Source organism: Aythya ferina (assembly GCF_964211825.1).
Source record: "Aythya ferina genome assembly, chromosome: 3".
NCBI lineage: Eukaryota > Metazoa > Chordata > Aves > Anseriformes > Anatidae > Aythya > Aythya ferina.
Genome location: NC_140298.1, coordinates 45,844,830 through 45,872,233, shown reverse-complemented (window position 1 = coordinate 45,872,233; position 27,404 = coordinate 45,844,830). Strand labels below are relative to the sequence as shown.

The 27,404-nt window shown below is 42.2% G+C and overlaps 1 protein-coding gene across 13 annotated transcripts in view; it reads right to left on the bottom strand.

Annotated features, from left to right (window-relative positions):
• Positions 1 to 9,057: 9,057 nt before the first annotated feature.
• Positions 9,058 to 27,404, bottom strand: part of RPS6KA2 (ribosomal protein S6 kinase A2) — a 303,450-nt gene continuing 285,103 nt past the window's right edge. For 12 of the 13 annotated variants that reach the window (XM_084513721.1, XM_084513720.1, XM_084513724.1 and 9 more), the window contains 7 exons: positions 27,013 to 27,102; positions 25,694 to 25,852; positions 24,363 to 24,524; positions 19,589 to 19,665; positions 16,996 to 17,113; positions 15,682 to 15,819; positions 9,058 to 15,294 (listed from right to left, as the gene is read on the bottom strand). In XM_084513721.1, the coding sequence (XP_084369847.1) occupies positions 15,169 to 15,294; positions 15,682 to 15,819; positions 16,996 to 17,113; positions 19,589 to 19,665; positions 24,363 to 24,524; positions 25,694 to 25,852; positions 27,013 to 27,102 (870 nt within the window). In that variant the 3' untranslated portion in view covers positions 9,058 to 15,168. Of the gene's footprint in view, positions 15,295 to 15,681; positions 15,820 to 16,995; positions 17,114 to 19,588; positions 19,666 to 19,748; positions 22,619 to 24,362; positions 24,525 to 25,693; positions 25,853 to 27,012; positions 27,103 to 27,404 lie in introns of those variants that run through there. The other variant, XM_084513717.1, reaches the window with a different exon arrangement.

The window sequence follows — 27,404 nt, the reverse complement described above, 5'->3', positions numbered from 1 at the left end:
AAGCTAGACCATTTGACTTGCAATTTACATGATCGTTGTTGACCCTCTCTCTTCAGACACATGCTGTTCTCTAGCGCTCCTGGACTGTCCCATCCTCTCCATGAGCTGGGCAATGATCACTGATGATCTCAAGTTGCTTCTGCTAGGGCCTGGTGGCTCTCGGAGCAAATTTCATCAGGTCCTGTTATACATTTTTGTCTAAAATATATTTCAACCATTTTTTTCCTCCTTGTCTGGACAATCATTTTATCAAACTTTCACTCTTCATTTAGATCTACTTTGAGTTACTATTGTCATGTTTTCACCTTTACTGTTTATGGGCTCTTTCTGCATTATTCAAAGGCTCTGCAATTTTCTTCATCTTATTTTATTTTTAATGCTTTTATCAAACTTCTTTACTCATATTTTATGCCCTTTGATAGCTGAAAAGGCTTTCATGCCTTACCTTTTCTGATCCATTTTTCTGCAGGCTTGGCACCATTTATTTATTTTCATCTATTCATATGTCCTTTTTTCCTACCTATTGTATGTTCCCTTTAGATTTTAAGGTCACGATGTTCTTGTGAATAAGTCAAGCCACTTACTTCTGAGGGTGGTTCCTATGTATCTTCCAATCAGAATAGTAATTGTAGCTTTTTGTTTTGTTTTGTTTTGTTTTCAGACAGATAGGTCCCCTGCAATTTTTATCCCTTAGATTATCCTCACAGAAGCCCTACCTGCCATTTCCTGACATTTCTTCCTGGAATTCCCATTGCTTTCATTTGTTTCTCTTTAGCCTTGTACTTCTGACCTCTCCAAGAAGACCTCTCTGGAGTTTATTAGGCTGTTCAGTTATTCTTGTTTTCCCTCAGCCTTTGGCCAGGTCACTACTTTTTAACTCCCTTGTTGACTTTTGTTACTGGCCATCTTTACTTTAAGCTCTTCCTCACTAGATTTGCACAGTGGTGTCCTTGAATTCCCTTCCTTGTTTTTAAGAGGTAGATGCTACTTTGTACAGCAGTTCTACACAGGACATTCTCCAGAAAAGAGGAAATCAGAGGCTCTTTACAGATACTGCTTGTGCAGCTCATCATTTTCTTCCTGCCAGCACACATCTGCCCTCTCCTGAACTGCTGCCTGCAGCTGGTGGGATGGGGAAGAACAACCTGGGCTCCTTCAGCTTTGCACGTGCAAATCTGAGGTGCTAGAACACCTTAGCACTCACATTTTTGCACACAGGAACACATATAATGTAGTCAGGGCTGGGTAACCCTCAGTCATTTTTCAGATTTTGGCTCTGTGAGGAGTTGAGATGTTGGCTGATGGCTCTGCTTTGCAAATGGCCAATGGTGTCTCCTTCAGAAGAGTGTTTCTGTAGCTAGCTGCTGTGTAAGGGAGCCTACCATTTTTCCTCCTTTTAGGGCAGCTCTTTCTTCCTGTTGGCATGCCTTTGCAGGCACGTGCATGGTGGCATGACCTTGACAAGGAGAAAGGAATGTAATACCTGTCTGGCATTAAAAAACAGCAAAGAAAGTTGCATTATGGACACTGCAGAACTGAAGATGGTGAACTAATGTTATTTGGTAGTTATGCTTCTGGCATAACACATGAAATCAGCCCTAAAGGAAGTATCTGTTATAACTGTTATAAAACAGCCACAGGGAAAAGTGGTGGTGCTTTTTCCCAGCTGTGAAAAGAATTGCACATAATTTGCGATTTGAACCCATAATTTGGAGTGTTGCATGACAGACAAGGCAACCAGGAAACCAGGACAAGTACCTAAGCAAGCTGTTCAAGAAATTGTGGTTTCAAGACTGAGGTAGGTATTCTTTCCCTGGTGCTGTAGCTCCTAAGGTGCAGAAAAATACAAAGAAGAGATGAATTGCTATCCCAGTCTTCTTAGATACAGTCACGAAATATCCGTTCACTAAGGTAGACACAAATCAGTACTGAGCTCTCAGTAGGATCTGGAATAGGATCAAGCGTCAAAATAAAAATGTTATATTTGCAGTTGGGGACCTGCAGGAAGACAATGACGTAATATCTGTAAAATCACAACAAAAAGACCCTCCGTTATAAATGGCCACAGGAACACTGTGATGTAGGAGTTATAATGGTCCAGGTCAAGAAGTGAAGAGAAAAATAGATGCAAAGTAGATATGGAAAAGAGGTTGGATTGCTGGGAAATAAATTTTGGCAGATTAGCAAGTAAAGTGATGAACTAATTTAACTGAACAGCAAAGAAACAGCTGGGCAGCAGGAGCTGAAATAAGTGGTACTACTTATAACAAGGAAAAAAGAATGTATTTTGTCAGCGTGGAACACAAGCATTACTGGTAATCACTGCAATTATCATTACCTTTCCCTGCAGAAAGACCCATCTGTCAGTTATGGCCAGGCAGGTCCAAACACTTGAAACTTATTAACACAGCAATTCCTAGCCTTCTGAACTACATTCACAGAAATTGAGCCAACTGGTCCTGCCACAGTCTATAGTGCATGAGCATAGCAAACAGAGTCCTGTGCTGTGAAAACCCCATCCAAGAACCTACCCTGGTGGGGGGGGAAAAAACAACCCCAAATGAAAAAACAAAACCACAATGTCTTCCCCTAGTTAAACTTATGATATAACTCTTGTTTTGGGTAAGTTTTCTCCTGTCAACTTTTTCCCTAAAGGCCAAGTGGTTGTAGACAAAGGATTCACCACACACAGGTAGCGCTTGGCATGGGTGGAGCAGGCGGAAAGCATCAGGGCTTTGGGACAGCTGGAGGATGTGTCTTCTCTGTGATGAGGCTGCTCTGAGTCCTAAATTAGTCACATGTGATAAAACAGCCAGCTTGGATTATTTAAGCAAACTTCATGCTGAAGTATGTGTAGTGGTGATGGCTGTATTCATCTGAGCTTTCACTGTCATGAAGACTGAGCTGATATAAAATGCTTTGAGGCTTTCTGGACAAAAGATTATCTCTACACTTCAGTTATTCAACAGTGCTTCAAATAAGATCATTTTAGATTCTCTTTTTAAATACAAATGTGTATTGCTAAAGCTTTTTTAGAGTAAGTCAAGTTTTACAATATAGGGAAAGAAAAATTAACAGCTTTATTTTCAGGTTGCTTATGCTTCCAGTTGGTAATGTAGCTACAGGTATTAGTGATTAGTGAAGGTATAGTGATTGTTGTTTAAAAATGAACGCTTGTAACAGTATTTCTTTTTTACTTGGGTAATTTACTTCTTTTTTCTTAGGTAAAGAAATAATTTGTGGCTACTATGATAATAAATGGTTTGGTTTTGTTTTTAATGTCCACAAGAGAAGAATGACTGAACTGCTGCACTGCTGGTATCCTCCAAGCAGTTGTTGATGATTATCTTGTGTTTGGGGAGGAAGGGATGAAGCCTGCTTGTTCATCAGGTGCACTCTGTACCTTATATTGCTACATCGGGTCAGTTGGGGTAAGAGAGCTGCTTCTTGTAATACTGCATTGCAAAAATCTCCTCCTTCACTCAGTTGGGGAAACCTTATTTTACAGTTAAATGACATGTAATCACCTCATCACTATAATCATCCTCTCCAAAGGAGCAGAGCAGAAGGACTGGCGGTGCTCACCTGGCAGGCTGCACCTCCCTGCAGGGGCTGAGCTGGGCTGCAGAGCAGAAGCTGCTGGTTATTCCAGCTGAATAAAGGGGAGAGACAAAGTTTTCTGAGGAAAAAGCACTGTTGACATAGCATGAACAGCTCAAATAAGGTTGTGAGGGAGGTTTCAGCTGACACATATTTCATCTTGTGTTTTAATTTTTATGTTTGTTTGGGTTAATAATATTAAAACCGTGGAATATTGGGCTGTGTATTCTGCAGGTGCTTTGCAGAAGGGGCAAAGCCTTGCAGAGTGTCTGCTGAAACACATATTTTATGTAGAGAACTAGTCACAGGTTTCTCCCAAGTTTTGCACGACCATCCTGAAGTGTTTTATCCAATACAAATGCCCCAGGGTTGCAAGGAGGATACTGAAACTGGGGTCCTGACTGATGGTAGAGACTGAGGGGATCAAAGTTCATCTGCACTGTTAATTAGTGACAGTCGTTTTAGTTGTATAATCCTCTCCTCAGAAATCATGGGTCACTGTGGAGCTGAACAAATATAAAGCTAGATGATGATTTTTAAAAATACAGGCTCCCAGTCTGCTTTGCTACTAATAAATTCATGTCCAGCATTTAACTACGCTGCTTCACTGGACCTTGGCTTCCCCCAGTTGAGGCCAGGGGCGGCCAGGAGTGGGGATGAGTCCTGGTGGAAAAGTACAGTTCTGGGCTTCTTGCCACTGTCAGAATAACTAAAGCACAACTCCCCAGAATTGTGCTGCTGGAAAACCTTGAACACAAATAGTGATAGGCTTGATTTAGTAAAACAAGCAGATTAGCACTTTTGAGCCGGAAAGGTGAGATTACACCTGGGCACTCTTTGGGCTTACTACCGTATCCTCAGCAGTGTTAAATCTGCTTCAGTGGGAGTCATTTTTTGGCTTGGTGGGCTGAGATTTCTGTGATTTACTGGTGAAAGGTGAGAGCAAGGCAGTATCTGGGATGCTGCTGACTTACGAGAGGAAGCCAAAGGTTGTCTCTGATTGAATTGGTGATGCTCACCCAGATAGGGACCCTGACATCACCTTTGGCCTGTTTCTTTAACAGGCTAAAAGGGGGGATTTCAGTAGACTACAGTGAATAAACAAACTGTAGGCATACAAGATGAGTAACTTGAAGGTAAACATACCAAAGTCCTTTCCAAAGCTGCTGGGATCAAAGTGAAATAAACAATACGTCCTGGTGGACTTCTACAAGGTCATTTGGGACTCAACAGGGAGTCATTTGGGTTTATATAGGGAGTCACTAGGGTTTATACAACATCCAGCAGAAAAAAAGGTAGTGATATAGGTGGGCATACTTTTAAGAAAATAAAGACACACAATCCAAAATGTGCATGTGCAGAAGTGAGATGGGTGACTGTAGATAACCTAAGTCTGTGGTGTGAGTCCTCTTATCAGAAAACTTTGAAACATTGTGTCCCACTCAAGTCAGAGGACCACTTGTATATGGATATTGATCTTTCCAATAAACATAAATACTAAGTGGCAGTGCTACAGTTTCAGTTCTCTCAATGACTTAAATATATATGTATTTATTTATTACACTGAGAGCCTTACAAAGTAAATGCAAGAGCTGACATCCAAAAGCTGTGCAATACCTAGCTACTGGTCCTTGGTGCGTGGAGAGGAGCGCAGGCTGTCTTGCGTGCCCAGCTTTGCCACGTGGGTGAGCAGGGAAGAATGAGCCATGCCAGAAGCAAAACCTTTCACTCAGAGCAGGAAGCCCCACAAAACCCAACCAACAGGAAATTTGGAGCAGAGGAATGCCCTTATTGTGACAGCACCCTGTGACTTTGCTGCTGCTTTCTGCTCAGGGTGTCCTTGAAGGTTGTCCAGAGGTCAGAGCAGTTCATACTTTTCTGTGAAAGCTCAGGAGGAGGCGGCGTGAACACTGACTGCATCATGTGGCAACCCTGTGATTCCAGCGCTTGCCAAGGGTGCTGCAGATCAGCAAAGGGAACCCCGTCAGCTCCTTCCTCAGGCTGGTGTTGGTTAAACCTGCACATCCCGCCTCCTGGGAAGCTGAAGCTTCCAGCTCTGCAGGCTCTTTGGGCTAAAAATGGGGACTGTCACCCCATGGCAGGGCACCCTGGCAGGGTCAAAACACATCTCTGCTATGTCACGCTTCAGGGACGCTGCTCCAGCAGTGTTTGACGCAAAGGTGGAACAGCTCTCACTAGGTGTGAGCTTTATCTCACATCTCATGGATGCGCAGAATCTTCATGTAGCCTGTCAGTTCACGAGCCATCACTTGGCTCCAGGAAGTGGGAATTTAAGAACTGAAGGTTTTGTGGTCTGCTTTTCACTCTTTAAAACAGAGTAATTCTAATTGGAGAGCTTCTTCAAGATCTGTCATCATCTCTTTGTACTGGAAGGTTTCATTCATGCCTGGCATATATTTATTTAAGGCCCTCTTGTGGTTCACAGGAATTAGTGCACTACAAGTACTATTACTACTTATTTTGCTTTTAGGCTGGTAAGTCTTTTGCTTTTGGGGGGAAACACCATTGACCAGCTCTTGTTACAGGTTTTATCCATATGGTATAGGTGGTGTGAAGCATTGTTAATTCCCTGACAGAGTTTTTGCCCTCCTTATTAGTATCCAAACCCCACAGCAGTGACCACAGCCCTGGTGCAGATGGCAGCAGGCTGGTGGCTGAAATGAGACCTGAGCTCCACATGACAAAAGATCGGCAATGCCAAAAGCGTGTAACAGCTAACAGGTCAGTCTTATTGCTTCTCTGAAGAAGTGAGACATGGGTTGCTTCAGTTTGCTGTGTTTATGGCCCTAATGTAACAGCTACTGATTCTAGAAGTGAAACTGTTTCATGCCAACAGGTGACATACATTCAGGCCTTTAGGGAAAGTCTCACATGCATTAACGCAATAATGTTCTTCTTTCAGCAGCAAGGTGACTAGCGTTAGAGCTCAAGCCTGCTAGCTGCCGTGGGGCAGGCACGAGGTTTTATGGCCAGGGCTATTTTTACTGGTGAGGGCAGAACCTGAAGGACAGGAAGAATCAATTAGGCAGCAGCAGGCCAAGCCTGCCCAACCAGCAGCCTCGCCACAGACTGACTCACCAGCCTTTTATAGACTAATTTCCTCAACTAAGAGCGAGCTCAGGCCAGCTTTGCTTGTTTAGAAAACAGGGAGAGCACCACGAGTAGCTCTCCAGTCCAGAGATCCCCTTCTTCCACATTGCATCCAGAAAATGGGCGCATGGCATCTTCATCAGACAGTGCACAACAACATGATCCGTGGTTAATCCCAATAGATGGGCATAGGCTAAAATCCTTGTCTTCAGTTCTGCTCCATAGCTTTTAGCACAAAACCTGTGCTTCTCACGATCTTCAGACATGAACTGTTAATACCTGCTATTTGCTATGCTGCAGTGCCTGAGGCCCTCAGCCAGCAGTTGTGCTGCCCTTAAATGAGACGCCCTTAAAAGAGAAGATATATAAGAGGAAATGGATGAATGGTGACTAAAAGGCAGGATTCCAAGAGGAGTTACTTGCTTTTTTTTTTTTTTTTTTTCTGTTACAAAATGCATTCATCTCTATCCAGAAGAAAAGTTATGGTCACTTACCAATAGCTGCAGTGATCTGAGACGTTTGCTAAAGCAGATTTCCTGAAAGGTCCGTGTCCTTTATCAGATAGGGGAGCATATTCTGGCCAGCCCTCCTCTTTTGGGAGTAGCGTCAGTGCCAGCATGTGCTACACCACAGAACAGGGAAAGCCTCCAGATGTGTAATCTGTGTGTTTTCTGGGGTGAGGGGGAAAGACTTACGTCTGCCTGCCCAGGGCCTTGCACACCACAGGGCTTCTTCACCATATCTTCTGCAGAGCCACGTGTGTCAAACAGTGTCTGAGCTGGGGTTACCCTGACCATGGTCATATTAAAGGAGGAATTAGAGGAGGTGGGGGAGAGTTGCTTGCTTTTTTTTTTTTTTTTTTTTTTTTTTTTTTCCCCTTGGTCTTCTCGTTTGGGTGTTCTTGTACATGATTGGGGTTCTTCTTTTGTTAACTTTTGGGCCTATAAAGACAAATGTGCATCAGTCATTGCCCCACCTCCCTGGAAAGGCTATGACGGTGACAAGATGGACCTCTGGGAGAAAAGCTTGGTAAGAGAAAGGATGAATAATTTGTGGCAGGCACTGGGGCACAGAGGAAGAGAGCAGCAAGGGACATACAGGTGTCCTAGCAATGGAGGACCACAATGAATGAAGGAGCAGGAAGGGTTGCTTCTGCTAGGGACACAGAAAGGAAAGAAAGGGCAGAAGTGGGAGGAGGACAGGAGCAGCTTGCAAGAGAACAGAGGCACAAGGCTACCTCTGGGCAGAGCAGAAAGCCTATGCCATGTATCTGAAGTCCAAGTTTGCTTGGTTACGCTTACTTGGACCTGAATGTGGTAGTGGGGGACCAGAACCAAGCCCTCCAGGTAGGAGAGGCTGATTGTGCTTTTGTGGTCACTGATAAGGTCAGCAATCAGAAGAGGCTATGCAGGCAGCTTGCCAGCAGTTCTCAGAAGAACCGTGCCATAGAAGGGCTCTGAGGGGTAAGGGAAATTCACGTCAGGCAGCTTGTGTGAATGCTCTCGTTGGTCTGGCAGTGAAATCCCAAATTTGCCTGGTGGGTGAACAGTCTAGCTGATGAGGGGTTAAAGGCTTACTTGTTGCTTCCCAAATCAGAGGTCTGAGTGTACCTGCATGGAGGTACCAGCTCCAGGTGTAACTTGGAAAGGTAATGGTGTGCCTTTACTGTGACCAACACATAGCATTCAAACACAGCCAGTGCTTGTGAGCTGGAAAGGAGTCATGCAAAAACAAGCAGGACTTGTTTCTTTCTTTCTTCTTCTTTTTTTTTTTTTTTTTAATTATTATTTTTTATTTCTTTATAAAGAAAGGAAAGGACGGGCATGCCAAGCCAGAACAGCAGAATACAGACAAAGGTGAGCACTGAGGCTTCCCCTCGGGGCCACCCACAGCCTGGTACAGCCCAGCTCCCCATCCTCCTGCTGGGATCCCAGCAGGCAGCCAGCCCTTTGGCACAGTCACAGCTCCTGGCAGTCAGCTCAGCTCGCACAGTTTCACAACACCGTCAGCCCACAGCACCGCGGGGCAGCAGCAGCTGAGGCCAGCAACAGTAGCAGCAGCAACACGGGACACAGTGCACAGAGAGAGGGGAGCAAAGAGCTTATTTGCAAACAGTTGTATGTAACAATATAGAAAGTCCAAAGGTCATCGTTCTGCTATAAAAATATTACACTTCATAAAACCATGTACTATAAAAAAAATCTATTCGGAAATGCTGGTAAACGTAATAAATATCTGTACACTGGCTGCCCTTTTCAAACAGGAAACGTAAAAAGTGTGAGCCTCAGAAATCATTGTAAACATGAATATGGAGCCTGTAAACAAAGTGCTAGATCATGGTTCGTAATTTGACAGATTCATTTAATACTGCCCAAGTAAACCCCTTGCACACATCATCACCTAATGGCCAGGCTCCACCGCTGTGACACCAGGAGGACCCTGCTCTGAGCTGACCCTGGGTCGCATCAGAGCCGCGTACAGAATAAGGTACACATACAACAAGAATAAGGGAGGCAAGATTTAGCTACAAGGAACAAATCAGAAACAATCTTTTTGCAATTGGTTTTCATTTTCTCTGCTTCCAAATGCTTATGTCCAGACTCCCCCTTCAAAATTCCCCTTTATCCAAAAGGGGAATTTTCCCCCTTTGCCTTTCAGTCTATGATGTCTGAAAATTATGACTGTCACATCCATTTATGAGACAGTGGAGCACAAACTAAATCTGCAACTGCTTATACTTAGCCAAGAATGGGTGGTTGTACACTTCAACACTGAACATCATGGTTAACACAACACAGGTGGATACAACACGACAAAACTCTGTACTTTAGGCTGCAAAACCTCTACATGTGCAAGCCAGCACTTACATGCATGATCAGATGCCTGGTTAGCTGTCTGACTCGCGTGTGTGGTCACCCACTTGCACGTGGAGATGCTAGGCCGAGGCTCACAAAACTCACAAACTGGTTTTGGCTAAAATTTGGCTGTAAGAACAAACATGACTTTATTTTCTCCATACCATTCTTGTTCTCCACAGGCTTCCACCCACCCTTCACCAAAACACTGAGGATTTTTGTTATGTACATAGCGAGAGCCTTACTTTTACCTTCATTTTCTGAGTAAAAATACTCAAAGTTTTGCTCTCAGACCCTGAGGGATGTGTGATTTTTACTTGTGCCTGTTATGGGCAGCCATGGAGGGGGCAGCCAAACCCCAACACCTTGGGGCAGCACAGAGCTGTAGGAGCAAGGTCGGCTGGCATGTAAGGGTACACACTTCTGTAGTATTTTGATGTGTACTTCAAAATGGAGAAAAGAAAATAGGTATGCACATTTTCCTTTATTATGAACTATATTAAAACACCTGATTGGCATTATTTTAAACCTTTTTATGTGAATCTAAAGGATCTTTGGCCCAGTTGCGCTGTGTGTCTGTCTGTCAGGATTCAGATGCGTGACCCTGGATCTCACTTGGCTCCTGTTTGAAGGAGAAGTCTGCAGATGTTTAGAGAGGGAATTTTGCTTTGAATTGTCTGCTTTGGCAATTTTGCTACAAACATCTTAACATACAGCTTCAAAAAAAAAAAAAAAATTGTTTTGTTGTGGAAGCTAAGATACCTCCTTTTCTGCTTCAGTAATCCGTTTTACCTTCCATGTTTATCTGCCTTCCTCTTGTGAGGGATCTAGAGTGCCATCACACTCCAGAAAATTGGTGATTTCCTCTGTAAAAATGGATTATTTATAGACAGATGCCAGGATTTTTACTATCTTCTTTATAAGCTCACCTGTGGCCAAAATACACAGTCAGCACTGTCTCCCCATGGCATGCTATCTGTAAGTCCACACCTCCCGATTACAGGCAGTTTATGTGAACTTGTGGTGAACTTCGAGGCCTCAGTTGGCCTTCTACCTCTGTGTGCACAGCCTGGCTTAGGTAACCCATTTCCCTACAAAAAATGGTGACACCTGAGCCTAGCTCAGCATAAGGCAGAGGGAGGCGGGTGGCATCCGAGCTGCGACCCAGCAGTGTGCTGACAGCGCTGCCGTCAGAGAAGATGCTGCTGCCTTGCTGCTGTCCCCAGCCACTTGTTCAGACACATTTGCTTTGCCCCACTGTGACCTGGATAAGAGAGGTGGGAAAGCACAGAAAGCATCTAAGGTCAAGAGAGAGTAACTGGCTTTTTTTAGCCTCAGCACTGGCACACACTGGCTGCAGCTCAAGGGACAAGTGGCGTAAGAAAACCTTGTGGCACGCAAAAGTGCACACAGGAGTGGTTTAGGGGATGATCCGAGCCTGGCCATAAGTCGTGTCAGACACTAAGCAACTGCCTTTACTGAGCTGTACCAGTGCCTGGTACGAGTTTTCAGTTCTTGTGCTGTGGCACAGCACTACCCAGGCAAACAGATTTGTGTCTTTTCTGTGTGCCTTAAAGATTCACGTGTTAATTCCTAATAGAGTCTGATCTACCCTTTAGGCCAGCAGAATTATTATCCATTTCAAACTCAGTCCAAAACTTGTTCAGCCATAAGTCTGGCTGAAAACAGCTCTGGTGCTACACGCAAGGCTAGGTGAAGCTCAGGGACACACGATCCGTGCTTTAGAGAAGCGCGACACACTCTGATCCTCCCAGCACCCTGTGCCTGGGTCAGCCCCATGCCCGGGGAGAGGGGGTGGGGAGCTGTTCATGCTGGTTTTCTTCAGAAGCAAATGAGAATTTTTTGTCACTTTTTTTTTTTTTTCCCCCTCCTTTTTTCTTTTTCTTTCAGATGCAGGGATTGATTACAAAGTGTCTGTGGGGTTATTTGTGTTCTGATGAAAACGTCAGGCTTTATAAATTCTGTCTATCTAAACAGTCAGCTATTCAGCTGACTGTGACAGACACAGTGAGGATGCCTTGGACTGTCACTGCTTTATGCACTTTGATGGTTTGAAAATTGAACTGTACTATTAATAATAGCCTAAGGCACTAGGTCGCTTTGTGGACTAATAACTTGCAAGATGGTATTATCAAAGAGAAAAAAAAATAATTCAAAGAGATTTTTAGACTTTCAGGAATTAAGCACAGCATTTAGTAAAGTTCCTTAAGATTAAATACATACATATATATATATATATATATATAGAGAGAGAGAGAGAGAGAGGCTAAGCCTTTTTCACTTAAGTTTTCTCCTAGAAAGAATAAATGCTTATTGCTGAGCTGTCGTGTAGCAAGGCGCCTGGAAAGGAGATGCTGGTATAAAGCAGGCAGAGCAGCAGTTAGGCCATGGTCATGCATCTTCCCCTGGATGCAGCTGGGCTGGGGGAAGTGGCAGCTGCTATCAGTCTGAAATAATGAATGCAAACCAGCAGGAGTGGCTGTGCCTTCAATTTGCTGACAGAGGCTCTTGTATTTCAGTCCAAGTGAGTTGCATCAGCCAGATCAACTATGAAAATGGATTAATTGGGTTCATTTTGACTGAAACAGATCAGAAAAACCATCACAAGAGTATCTCCAGTAGCAAGCCTGTGTGGTGGGTGATCTGCTGTGATATGCACAAGGATACATAGCTGGGGTGGAGGGGAGGTCCCACATGACAACTTCATCCATGTGCAGAGCTGCTTTCTAAGCCACGTGCCTGTCCACACCCAGAGCAACTACTACTGTTACCAGTGTCAGATTTTCAAGAAAACCACAGACCCAACTCCTCTGAGTATCACTTCAAGCACTGACTACACTGATATCCTTCTAATTTGGACAAGCTGAGATGGCATGTTTTTGTGTATTTGCATGGACACAGACACGTGCATACATCTGGATGCACTGGCAACAAAATCTTGGTAATCAAAAACCATTATATGTAATTTATGGGCCTTTAAAGGAAAATAATCAATGATCATCAAATATACCAATCAGTACACATCCCAAACCTTGTATGATTAATAGGGATATAGATGGTGAGTTTGAAGAGCTAGACCAGGAACAGATTCAAACCATCAAGTTTCTGGAAGACCCGCATCCAGTAAGCTTGGCTTACAACAATATTCAGATTAAAAATAAAAATAAAAATAAAAATGCTCAAAAACCTAAGACTGAATGTATATCAAGAGGTGATCAAACTGTTTCCAATGGCTGTGAAGAGAAAGCAAACTGAACCAATGAAAGATGACCAGGAAATCTCCAGGGGAGACAAAAACTGTACCTAATATTTACAGCACTCTTTCTGCCCACATACAATTACACATTAAAAAGACATTTTGTTGAAATAGCACAAATCAACTGGGACACCAGAACATCCAGCCCTCCCTCCAGATTGCCCTTAGCATCCTTGTGCTCATCTTGCCTTCCTCTGGGACAGAAGTCACTCCCAGGGACCTGGCCAGAGCATTTTTGCACGAGCCAGGACATCCCTTACCTGCAGACTCACCTCTCAGTGTGCTGACAACAGAAGTACATGGGACTTAATTAGCTTCCAGAGAGAGAAAAAGTGTAAAGGCAGCAAAAAGCTGATACTGAGCACAGCTTAGCCAGAGTAGCTTAGCCAGTTAAGGTATATTATTCTCTGCTGCTGTGTAGATAAACATAGACACACCTGCGCGTGTTCACACACTCCAATTCAAGCCAATTCATCCTCTCTGTGAAGTTTTACAGCATTGTTTATTCTAGAAAAGAGAAGGGCTTCAAGGAGAGCTGCTTTGCAGCATTCCTGTGTGCACAGCACATAAACCTGAACATTAAATATTGGTTTAAATTATTAAGAATAATTTTAAATTTAAAAATAGACTAATGCAAACAAACAAAATTCAGTCAACACTGGAACACAGATCGTTTTAGGGAGCATATTGCTATAGCAAATGCAACTCCTCGTTCCCTTGGACACCAATGCCATAGTCTGGAAATTCCAGTTTGGCACCACAATGTACAAACTACTCAGCAAGGAAAACTGCTATCTCTAGCATACGAAGCTCCATGTTCACATTTTTTTTTCCCCTTCACAACAGAAAAAAAAAGCCAACATAGCACATTAACTTCTCCCACAAAGCATCTGAGGTGACAAATTCACTTGGAAAACAAAAGTTAACAAATGCAGTACAAAGAAGAATCCCGGTCAGCTCTTGACCACCATATGCCACAATGGATAAGAAAAACAATAAAAAAATAGCTCAGGGAATGAGAAAAAAAAAAGGTCCATTTTGCTGAGATCCTTTCAACCATGTTTTCTTTCCATGAACCTGAAAAATCCAGGTATTAGGTACAGATTTTTTTTTTATATTTATATATAAATACACGTGTATATATTTATATAAATATAAAAGCACAGCATCCTCCTCTTTCTCCTCAGAATGTACTGTTATTAAAGCTTGTGACAGAGCTAGCTGGGCCCCTCAGAAGCAGACACTGCAGGAAGGGCAGGAAGCAGGGCATCGGAGGAGGCCTGGAGCAGGATCATCACTATGGGAGGGCAGCTGCACCACCCTGCCTGGCCCCTCTGCAGCCCAGGCACCCACAGAGCCTCTTCTGGACCACCCCCAGGTGGGGGACCATCCCCTTCCCTCAGAGGGAACCTCAGTCTGCCTCCAAAGCACCTGCACGCCAGCTCCCTCGGGCAGCGCTCACCACCATGCTGCCGTGGGTGGCTTTGCCTGCTGGTCTCCTCCTTGCTAGCCAAGACCAGATACCTTTGTGTCCCCTGACCCACGGGCTCCTACTCCCAGTGTTTTACATGAATGCTCTCCCACAGTCTCATGAGACCCCATAATCTCCTCAGAGGACCAAGTTTCTCAGAGACTTTCTGCTCTTGGTGGGTCAGGCCTCCAAGTAAGTCAAGCTCACGGCACGCACTCCTCCTCAACCAGTGCTGACTTTCTTCCAGAGAGATCAGGGGCAAAGTGCAAAAGATTTCTTGAAATTGGATGGTATTTCCACCACTGGCAGCTCGCTCTCCTTCATGTCGTATAACACTTATTTCAAGTAAGATATCACCCATGTGTTTCTGCAGCCTTCACTCTTCCTGGAGCGAGTGGAGATCAGTAGGTGTTTAGGGGTCACCAGCCGAGCCACTTCATCATGACGCCTGCTGGAACCTCTGAGAACATTCAAACCTGACTGCGTCTTCATTACAAAAAGTGCTTTTCTTGAGAAACAAAATGAAAACTATGTTCCCACGGAACATCTTCAAGACTCAAAAATAGTATTTCCTAGGGAGGGAAGGATGGAGCACGTCTACATTATTTGGCTTTATCTCAGTAAGGAAACAGAGCTACCAGCAAAGTTGGCACATCTTCGTGAAGTTGTTGAACTCAGGATCCTGGATGGAATGTAAAAGAAATGATGGAGCAAAGGCAAACTTTGCCTTACGCTGGGCTTCTGCTAGTTCTGGTGATTTCGTATGCAAGGTGTCCAAAGAAGTTCTAACCAAGTAAAGATGAATCTGTCGAATAATAAACTGTGGGTTTCCAAAGAGGCCTCTTGGGGTACTGCTACAACCTGGTTGAGGTAAGTCTTTTCATGCCCCTCCGCTGAGCCAGATTGGAGGACAATACAGGCTCCAGCCTTGGTGCCTGAGGTGTTCGGTTTAAAGCGAAGTAAGTGGCTGCCATTGCACCCTGTGAAATAGAAAAAGAGAAAAAAATGGGCTCAAATTCAGTTCTTTCACGCTTCTCCCCTCCATTTCCCTATCCAATCCCCTTGTGCAGGGACAATTTCCACAAAATGATCACAGCGTCTGCTGGCTGGGAGACAGCTGGGGTGTCTCTGATTCAAAGCAGTGGGTAGAACGATGTGCAGACTCTCAGCAGTTCATTATAATGCAGCTGGAAGTTAAAAATATCAAGCAGACAATGGGTCAAAAAGCTTTACTGTTAGTCTACTGCCATATTACATTTGGCCTCTGTGGCAAACTATTTTCCCAATTCCTCTGTCACTTTCCAGAATATTTACACAAATCCCAACTCTTTCTGGAAGAAATAAAGAAGAAAGGGTGTAGGGCATACCTTCACCAGGTGAACGTCCTGTCTGCTGAGTTGATTCTGAGACAGGTACTCCCTGTTCACTATCCACGGATGTCTTAACACCTGAACTGCTGTGAGGCGCTGATGAGGGTCTACGTGAAGCATCTTAGACACAATGTCCTGGGTTTAAAAGGAAGAAGACAGTAAAAATGAAAAAGTAATTGCTGGTAGTGCAGGATTTACCAAGATCTTCCCAATGGCAGTCATCAGCATGCCGAATGGAGAGGGGGATGCATTTCAGATATGCTTTATAGTTTTTAAGTGTAAAGTCTGATCTTCAAAATTTTCAGGGCTAATGTTCAATTCTCAACTGATAATCCAAACAAAAGATAAGGTGGCAGGTATGCAGCTTTCTGAAAGACTGTTAACAATTATTAGTGACCTTGTAGGAGTGATAAATGCTACCTAGAGAGGATGCCATCTGGAGGCATCTCCTCACTGACTCTGGAGCCTGCTTACAAGGGAAGCATAGAACAGAAACCAAACATTCAAGGCAGCTAAAATTCAGTGATACCAGTTCCACCACATCTGAATATCTTAATTTCCAAACCGGACATCTGATGAAAAATTCATTGTCTGACAATGAGCCTCATAGGTGCTGTTAGCAAGATGAATAAGTTGCTAGGATTTCTTGTGGTTTTGTGGTGGAATATATCAATGTTTTTCCATTGGATACTGCCAGTTGCTAAAACTGATATCTCCTGAGGGAATATAAAAATTATGTCAAAGTTTCTAATTGATGCCAGACAACTGCAAGCTTGCCAGCTCTCCTGCCCATCCGCCTGTCTCACTAGACTGTCTCACTGTCAGACTAGTGCATTGTTTCATGTCCAATAGTCTCAGCACCAGTTGAATTCCAGCTCCTGGGTTTTTCAGGTTTTGTAATAGATGGGCAGCCTCAACTGCAGACAGTACAAAAGTTAAAAATGCTACCTTATTTACTGCCTGCTCATGCTTAAGTTTGAGGAAGAAAAAGGTGATTCACATATAGACCACGTATTTGTGTCACTGACTACCCTACACTTCTTTTAAAAGTTCAGCTGCGTGACAAAACAGTTCTGTGCAATATTAATTTTGACAGTGCATAATTGATGGTGCTATATTATGCCTTAGTTTAATGAAATAAACTACCAAAATTTGTAGCACTTTTTAATTTAGAGTAGTATGAACAAGTGAGCTCTTATTTCATAAGACACTGAGAAATAACCCTTCTGACTGTCTCTAAGTTTGTTACAATTGCAGACTGCCATCCCGTTCAAGAGAACAAGAAAAAAATCTGAGAAAGTGTCCACTGACCTTTGCAGTGTCAGATACTGAATCCCAGTTTCCTCCTGTAAGTGCATATTTGCCACTGCCAATCCTGGCCAGAATCTCCTCTGGGGTATCATCTGGTCCATTTGCAAAAGGAGTGAACCTATTAAAAAAAAAAAAAAAAAAAAAAAAAGTAATTTGCAGGTATATAATTTCTAGAATCTAATATTAAATACCATATTAAATACCATTGATTACAACGGGAATTTGCTTCCAGAATGGACCACCATAGCTACTTCATTTTCACTCAAGCTACACAGTACAATGGTTCCTCATATTAAATAAAAAAAAAAGATTTTTTTTAGATATATTTCCATTTCATTCTTATTTTTAAGCAATGTGATATATATATATATTTAAATTCACAGGTTTTCACTTTTTCTTTGTTCATTTTTACTCAGTTTTATTGCTGATAGAAGAACCTTGATAATGTGAACAAAGAGTAAAAATAATAAAGGACAAAACTTCATATCTGAAACAGAAAAAAAGAAAGGAAAAAAGAACCCTTTGTAGTCTGTTTTGCAGTTCTTTGTTAATCACAAAATCACAATGTGCAAGTCTGCTGGACAAAACAAATTATATGCAATGGGTTATTTAAAATCTTCCTGATCTAGCCAGATAGAAATTAGTAGTAACATGTACTCAGCTTTACAAAATCAGTGCCACATGTACAGGGCCTTTTTTTTTTTTTTTTTTTCATAAAGTGACAAGTGGTAAAATTTTGCAACTGACTAAAATTTGCCAAGCCAAATTTTATTCTGCAATCTTGAACAGCTGTGTAGATTTATAAGAGGAGGGTATCTGGGATTTTTATATCTTCCCTTCCATCTGCCTTTTCTTTTCTGGAAACCTGCCAGTTTGGTTTTTAGGTTGTTAAACAGACGTCTTGGTTTGGCCACAGCTTCCTATCCCCCCAGCACATTCAATTCCTCACACTGTATTTTCTAGCTTTCCAGATCATTTCAGATTTCACAGAAGTTCAGCCCAGAGAGATCCATGCTGTTATTCCATGCTGTAACTACTGAAAAGGATGCAGTGAATGTTCAGGACTGGCCAATACTCCAAAGCCTGTCATTCCCACTGCTGCAATACCAAATATTAATAGGATCCAGACTCGTACTCTAGCCTTCAGTGTCTGAGCTCATAGTGATGATGGGAGGAGGATAACATCCTGAGTGCAAACAACAGTCAGCTCCTGCTTCTCTCCTCTGGTAAGGAAGAACAAGAGCATCCCTAATACAGTGGTGGCACCTAAAAAGTCAGCACTTCTGATCACATTACTCTTATTTTCTCCTTTAAGTGTAGAAAAAGGTGAGATACAATTTAGTGGCACCTGGTGGCAAATTTAGAATCTGCTGATTATGTAATATGTATTTCAGATTAAAATATATTTGGATTTTTTTTAGAGTCACATTTCGAAAAGAAACATTTTGAATATAATCAGCTAAGTAATGTGACTCTTGGTAATGGGTTGATTTTATTTACTGATTCTGGTTGTGTATCAATGCAAATCCATGACATTAGCCAAGTAGAAATGGCATTTTTGAGAGGATCACAGCAGACTGGGAGACTGCTCCAGAAAGTCCCAGTGTATTTCAGCTAACGCTGAACACAACTGTAATCAGGAACAAAATATGTGGGACAGAAACTCCTGGCACCTTTTCTGAAAGCCACAAAGCAAGTGACATGAATAACGTAACAGCAGGATCTGTTTGTTTCCTGTATGAATTTAGGAATGAATCCAAGCTTCTTGCCGTCTTGCCAGCTGAATGATCATGAAGTAGACTAAAGAGCTGTCAGAGGTCACTGAAAAGTTTCAAGTGGCACTTAGCTGGGATAAATACACACATACCACACCCTGCAGCCAGCAAAAGAAATGAAGTGCAGGGGCCTGATATCTCCAGATTGGCTTTGTACACTGTGTTTCCCATTCACCCAGCACATCTTATTCTTATCCCTCTCTGCTTATTTCAATCTTCCAGCCTTCTTGTGCCAATATTTAACTTTAGAGATTGGTAGTTCTTTAATCAAAATCATGCTGCCTGTTGCTGTTCTTACTGATCTATTCATTTACTTTCTGAAAACTGCTTTTTTTTTTTTTTTTTTTTTTTTTTTTTTTTTAGTTTGTTTTCTTTGTTTTAGCCTTTGAAGGAGCTGAAATACCTCATTAACAACAACCGCAGAAGAATGAAGCTGAAGAGAATACATGTATTAATAGGAGTGAATAAATTTCTTACGGGTGAGGTGACCATGACCTGCTCTCTGCATGCCACTCCTAAATTACTCTTCTGATGTAAAACTTTCATGTAACTTAAGTGGAGAGTAACCTTTTAGATGTCTCAGTGAACATTTACTGGCACAGGCTGTTAAAACCTAAGCTACTTGTAAAGTGTCAAAGATAATTATATGTTTTGGAAAAACTTATTCTAATTCTGGGTCTTGGCATCTATTTTTTTTTGCCTCATACAATTGAGCACATCTCCCTGAGGAGGACAGCCAGTTTGCAGTCTGTGTATGACTCCTCTCTGGCTTGATCACTGCTAAAGTACGCCCTCTGGAGGAAAACCTCTCCACTTACCCTGCCAACATGGTGTACAACAGGATCCCCAGGCTCCAGATGTCACAGGCTGCATCGTAACCTTGGCGTTTAAGGACCTATGTGAAGTAAAGACAAGGGTGAAAACTGGATAATCCACATTCTTGAATTTTTGCTTTTGGTTTCGAAAAGTACTGATCAGGGATTGCTTCTGGTAACATTTTCAGGGCTTGCCCTAACGTCTGGCTTGAATAGGTGACTGCCTCAGGAGTAAGATGTTCTGTATGTTTGTGTGCAAGCCCAGCACAGCTGCCACCTCCACCATGGTGGAGCTGAAGGCAGTTTGTTGGCCTTCAACACCTCTGACCACCTACCACACAGCAGAGCAGAACAACCCTCTCTGCTTACTTCAGTTAATTTAAAACATTTCTTAAAGAAAGCTAGTTAATACTTTGAAATGTGTCCTCCTAATGTGGAGGTCACCAAGTCCACTGTGGATGAAACAAGCATGGGGCTGAGTGACAGTGGTGGGCACTTCTGAGCTTTGGATCTGGCAGAGCAAACGGATGCTCACTAACTCAGGTTTAGTGTCAGAATAGTACAGATGCATGACAACTGCAAAGAAAAACAAAAGGGTTATTCTTATCTTACTTTTAGTTTAAGAAAAGTGGCCACATGTAGACTGGGCTTAACAGGTAACAGGCTGAAACTTGATCCCATTTCCATACAGGTAAACCAAACCCCACAGTACTCAGCAGAGATCTGATTAGGTTCAGTATTGGTACAGGATGGACAGTCAGACCAGTAAGGGTGTGATCTGGATTTCATTTATGCTAATGCATGCCAGAAGAAATGTCTGTTTGAGTCAGTACAGGTCCAAGTGAAAGCAAAGTCACTGACTGACAGAGCACTGCTGAGGCTAGGGGAAGAACTTTGTTTCTCTGGCTCTGAAAGGCTCAGGAGCCACCTCTGGATCTTCTACTTGCTCATAAAAGCAAACGACCATTCTGTTTACTTAACTTCAATTCTGACACACAAGGAGAGTTTTGTCCCCTTCTGCTGGATTGGTAGATAAATTATTGCTTTGCAACACACATGAAAAAGGAAGGTATAAATTCAACAAGTCTTTTTCTGTCCTTGGGGCTTAGTACCCAGTATTTATTTCAACTATTGGGAGTTTATCACAGAAGAGACCAAGAGTTGCTAGAAAAAAAGAAAAAAAAAGTCAGAAAATGTTGCCTTGACAGATTTTACAAATGATGAGTGGTAAAGCAACCATCTGCCAGGTATGCTGCTAAGCGAACATTTGCTACCTTGAAAAAATATGGAGAAAAAAATGCACTTTCTCCTGTTAACAAAGCTGCTAAAAATCCTACTTCTGCCTCTCTCTCCTGCACATTATGTGTACTCTGTGGCTGTTATAATTGTTTCTCTTTCTTTAGTACCTGCATTCCTTGGCCCTCTATTATGTTAGGTTTTATGAAAAAAAGATCTTTGCTATTTGTTAAGCTCAGTTGCTTTTTGCTCCATGTGTGATACTGAATGCCCAAAATTTATCTTTTGGTGTGGGCATACTTGTTCCTTCTAAAGCAGTTACATTTTCACTGCCATCACTGTCCTTCCTCAAATTACCAAGGAAAATTGAGTCAAAAGCAAATGACAGAAAGATGGAGCAGTTATGAAGTTTAGAGGAGTAGGCTATTAAGCAAGTGGTGACACAACTCCAAAATAATGGGCAGGTGTCGCTGCATGCTGTCATTCAGTTTGAAACAACTCTGCTAGCTAACATGGACCTTCACTCTGTGCCATTGCCTAGGAAAGCCTTGGTGGCAATTATTTCTCATCATCAGCAATGTCACCCCACAGATAACAACAGCGGATAGCAAGAGTCACTAGTTAACGACACTGCTATTGTAAAATGTCTCCAGCAGGTTTTTGCATCTGTGGTTAAAGTGAAAATGTTAAGCTGGCAGGATCAAGTGTTGGAAACGTTGGCCAAAAAGATTAGGTTTTGCCCTAGGGGGCAGACACCTTCAAACAATAACAGACATGTGTCTTGAAACAAATCTGAGAGCAAGAAATCTAAGCTCAGTGAAAAAGCTTTGCAAAAGATGCAGTGGGTTCCCGCTCTAGTGGGTGCTGAAAGATTTACCATATAGAAGGGTTTTACATCACCCTACATCACCCCAAACATCAGAGTGTTTGGTGAGATCTGAAATGCATGCATGATCTGGTTCTTAGCTCCACACACAGCAGGGCATCGTGGTGCCAAGGACCAAAATTCTGCTGGGTTTATTCAGTTCTGATAATAGCTCAGATGCTTATCCAGACGTTTATTATTTCTATATGTTTTGATTTATTGGATTAACAGAGTTATGAATACAGGCTTTTCTCAGCTGCGGTACAAGGAAAGATGTGTATGGACATGAGAGATAATAAAAAATCTTATCATTTCAAATGCAAAAACAAAACAAAACAAAACAAAAAACAAACAAACAAACAAACAAAAACCACACACACACACAAATCTTCATGGATTTTGTAAGAAATCTGCAGAATAAAGTCCTTTTCTAAATGGCCCTGCCGCACTACAGTGACACAGTACTGTTGATTTTCCTCCTGATCAAGCCTGGCTATTCTCTCTCTGCAAAGGACACAGCCCGCACTAGGTGGCAGAGTGCTTCTTTCTCTCGCAGAGCTTTCAGCTTTCCCGATAGTCTCAAATTAAATGTTTCCACAACAAAGGGAGACTCGAGTATGCAAACATGTCATAATTCCTCTGCCACTGTCCCCTTGTGTCATCAGCCTGGCTGACTTTCTGCCTTCTCGTTTGAATGCTGTAAGCACGCTGCAGAGAGGCTCGGAGAACACACGAGTCAGGTCCAGGCTGGAGGGCAGCATCATATCGCAGGTAAAACGTAAAAGCACTTAGGGCTTTATTAAGCTCTCTGCCAGTTCTGGTAACGTTTCAGCTAATCTCCAGCGTTTCCTGCATTAGCCGAACCTGTCTTACTCATCACAAACGTCTGGGACCATGATTTCTGCTTTCAGTTCAAATCGGAAGAGGCGAACCTGAAAAAACAATGTCTGGCAAGGTTTGTGATTACAGACACTGTACAAAATAGCCCATCATGAAAAATAGCTGCACCTATTTTAATCACATTAGATCCCAGAGAAAACCTCAATTCTTTAAATCTTGGAAACACAATTATTTTTCATTTTGGAAATTAAAATGCTGTGGTGCCCCAGAACCTATCTTGATAAATTTTACACAGCTCATTCCAGTATCTAAAATGAAAAAAAGAAAAGAAAACAAAACAAAACAAAACAAACAAACAACCAAAGAAAAAACAGACATCAAATAGCAAACCAATCTGTCTTGGCAATGGAATATTTTTGCTGAAAAAAATCTGCTTTGAATTTATACTGCCCCTGGCAATGGTCTCAATTTAACAAATTCTCTTTCTGATGCTGGAAGGTTCTCATTCCTGTATCTTTTGGTATCACAAAAGGAAAATGTACAGAAAGATCACCCCATTTTTCACTTTCCAATTGCAACCACACAGATGAGGTGGAGGACAGTTATGGGGCAGAAAAGATTGATGAACGATATCAACTGAGAGAAAGTGGTGTTTGACAGCAGAGGACAGATGAAGTATTGAAAGGCAATAGTTTTGCATTTTTCTTACAGGGACTGCAGCAAGGAAAAGTAGATGCTCATTTGAAGCTGTGTATTGCAAATACAAAAAATGTTGATGAGCATTGCTGCAAGAAATAGAAAATAACCCAGAAAAATAGCCTCTTTGTCTTTCATTGGAAAGAAGAAGCAATGAAATACCAAGTACCCAACAGAGTGAAAGGACAAAACAACCCAACCAGCTGTGGGAACCAAACCCCACTGCAGTGGGTCTGAGTGAAAGGAGCAATGCTCACTGGTGATACAAAACCACCTTTCCCCAGGCTTGAGGCAAGCTCTTTGGCCCACCTCTATTTTCCCGTCTGCAAAAATAGGAAAGCAGCCCTCTCCTCCCTCTCACAGGTGATGTCGGGGCAGACAGGGATGAGAACCCCAAGGTATTGCAATTCATCAGAAAAGGGAAAGCCAGTTCTGGTCTGTTACTCATATCAGACAGTCTGTTATCCCATGAGCAGCTCTGCAGGGTAAGGTAAAAGAAATGGGTATAGGAGGATAAGCCCAGAGATTTGACACCACAAAGAATTTCAACCATTGTTTCCAAAATGAGTGGAAAGATAGACAGGTGGGCCTGGGAGAGAGGAGTTTCAAAACCTTTACAATTTTCTTATCTTTACTATAGTTCGTACATCCCCTCTAACAGGGGGATTGGTGCTAGAAAAGCTCAAGAGGAGAGATCTTTCTCTAGCTCAATCAAATCAATGGCAAAGCTTCCACTGACTTCAGCTCTGTAAGGATTTCAACCATAGATATTTCTTTCAAGTCTTATTCCTGATATCAAGATTTCCCTTCTAAGCCTTATTCTGTTCTGATGCAATGCACTGGAGGGCAAGCACTCTGAGAAGAAGCAGCTAGAGGAAAAATGGTATTTATCCCAGTAATGAGCCCAAAGCATGCTGTACGTCAGTACGAGACAAACACCGGCTTCTGTCAGGAAAGAAACAACTGGCCCGAGAAGGCTGACATGAACAGGAGACGTATGGTAATAAAAGCTGCAAAAGTGCCTGTAGCCTGCATTCTGCCCTGCTCCTCTTTGAAAGGCAGTGAGAAAAAAGGTGAGCAGGATGGAGGACAGCTTTCTGTGCCATGCTCCTTAGTCATGGCGTTGAAACACGATCCTACCTCAGGGGCGACGAAGTTGGCGGTGTAGCAGGGAGTCATGAGCAGCCCATTCTCCGCTCTCAGTTGCTTGGCAAAGCCGAAGTCACAGATCCTGATGGAGTCTGGGTTTCCTGACTCATCCATGTAGAGGATATTACTTGGCTTCAAATCCCGGTGCACCACCTTAACGAGAAAGCAGTGAATAACAAGTGAGGGGAGGAGGTGGGGGAGCACCCAGGGTTGGCTGCCCTTTCTGCTCTGATATTTGAGGTCGGTCAAGAGCTCATGCCTAAAATATTTCAGTTTTGGAGAAAAGCTGCTTAAAAAAACTCAGGTAAAGGAAGGGGGAAAAAGTTTAAAATCTATTAAAATCAGGAAGAACAAGTCCTAAAACCTCTGCTGATACATTATGATGGAGACAACTGCTCAAAGTGGGGGGACTTTCTTCCTGAGTGAGAGCAGCGGGGGCTGTTGTACAAACACATTGCTGTCAGAGTCTCCTGGATAGCCCTAAATATTCAGCTGAAAGGTGAAAAAGAAATCCTGTCAGAGGAGGAAAATGAATAAGGGTCTTCTTGTGACTGTTCATATGAGTAGCTCACACTTGAAGGGAGGGGTTACTTTTCACACAAATCCTTTCTGTAGGTACCCAACTTCAAGTGGCTATCTGTTTTACAACAGGCACTGCATTTCTACGTTGGGAAAACAGCCTCTATATCTACACTGAAAAGCTATCATGAAAACACACAAGTCCAAGCACAAAATGCACTTGTTTTAACCATGAAAGGAAAAAGAAGCAAATATTTGACTAGTTATCCAAACTGTTTGTCCCTGAAAAGTGGAAAAGGAGAGATTTTCAAGCTGCTGTATACAGAAAGCTTAGATTTTAGAAGTCAGTTCTTTAACAGCATGTCAGAAACCTTTCTCATCAGCTGCTCAAACTGCTACTTTGCTTTGAAAACTGAGCATTTGATTTTCTACTTATCTGCTGACTCAGATACCCTATCTGAAATTCAGTTAAAAGATCAGATATGGCAATAATGACTGTGATAAGAAGCAAAGTACCTCAGCAAGTTACACAGACTTGAAAATCAGTGTAGTTTGGGGACGAAAATACCACTTTGACATACTGTAGTTCAGCCAGGAAGTGGCTAAAAAGCCTGTGACCCTATTTCACAACCTAAACGCAATTCCAAACATGGGAAAAGAATGAAACATTATTTTGTCTGAACACTTTTTTTGGGGGTAAAAACATATTTATATTTCAGAGAAGTATAATCACAACTATTCACTTTTTCTAAAAGTTGGAATTTAAGAGAACAGCTGCAGAGAACCAAAAAAGCAATGCTTACACCCTGGGAGTGCAGGTAGTCCACAGTCCTGGTGATGGTGCACAGCACGGCGCTGGCCTCTCGTTCTGAGAAACACTTCTGCCGAAGAATGCGGTCCAGGAGCTCGCCTCCCCTCATCAGCTCCATCACCAGGTACACGTATTTCCCATCATCATAGACCTGGAAGAGTAATACAACAAATACATATTTTAGACCCAACTTACACTTGGTGAAGGTTGGCCCTTTAATCACAGTACTGGCTTGTTTATGTAAGATGTTGTAAGAAGAAAATATCAGCTAATGTGTGGGAAATGTGCTTATTATGCTTAACAACAGAAAAGGCAACTTTATAACAAGACTTAATCATCACTTTTTTTCTCGTGTCTGTGGCAACTTGCTGATTTGTCCACATAGACAGGCAGCTTTCCTGATCTGCTATCTTGTCAGCAAAGCAGACCAAACTGCTAAAAGCAGCACCATTTCACACAGCCTGAAATGTCTCCTGGCTCTCACCCAAGCCTCCTTCTCAGTAATGTTCTCTCTTTCCCGTTCTACAGGGTAACATTTGCCATTTTAAATATCAATATTTCCCTTTGACTCATGATCAGCTAAATGAACTGCATTATACTGTTGGCCAAGACGTGCTTCCAATGATATCATATAGTTTATATTTGCAATTCTGGTGAATATATTGTTGACACGAGCTGCAAGATGTATTTACCATCAACGTCAATTGCAAGGGGGAAAAGACATTTTTTGTCTAGATTGGAAGATGGCCATTTTCATGTCATAATCTTTTATCTGGACTGCAATAATAGACAGTGTTATAGTCATCAATGCTAGATGTTTTGGGAAAGGAATATAAAACCTTTCTTGCACAGATTTTAAGATATTCTCTAATACTTAGGAATTAGGTGATACTTTCCCAAGGGTATGTGACTAGAAATTTTATATATATATTTCTCTAAGGTCTGAACCATATTGAACTGGCCAGTGACACAAGCAATTTTGTTCTTTAAACTCTGAATCTAACACAGTATGGACAATCCTAGCTGAGATCCCACTTCTGAGAAGTGCTTCAAAACTAGGTACATTTTGTTGTTCTCCAGCACTGCGGCCCTTTGGTTTTATCCTCAGTTGTTTAGACAGGATTTGGAGAATATAACCTGACCAGTCTTTCCAACTATTAGCCTGTAATTTGTTAAAGTTATGTTTTCCCCTTAATTTCAATGAGTCTTTTTTTTAGCTCTGACCTTAAACTGGAGAATTTTCCTTATAATAAGTGAGCCTGATCATTAGGTGAAAATCATTTAGTACTGTAGTGGTCAAAGATTACTCACATCTTTAAGAGTAATGATGTTTGGATGCTGTCCATATCGCAAGAGAATCTCAATTTCTTCAGAGGGGTCTCTCTTGCTCTTGTCAATTATCTGAAATAAATGAAGCACAGTGTGGTAAGGTACCAGCTGGCAGCACTAAGCACAAAACAAGCAATTTATACAGCTTAAATGAATTAATATTTAAAATTCTTCTGTTAATCATTATTCTTGTAGAGGCCAGCTCAAACCCTGCAAAAATGAGAGCCATGTTGACTGTCTGCCTCAGGCAGATGGAGCAATAATTATTTTGGATTCTGAAGGTGTAGTCACACTTTTTGATGCCTATAGCTTTGTTTGCCCATAAATAATGGCAGTGACAAGAAGTCTCATTTAGAAATCAAACAACCTGAAGA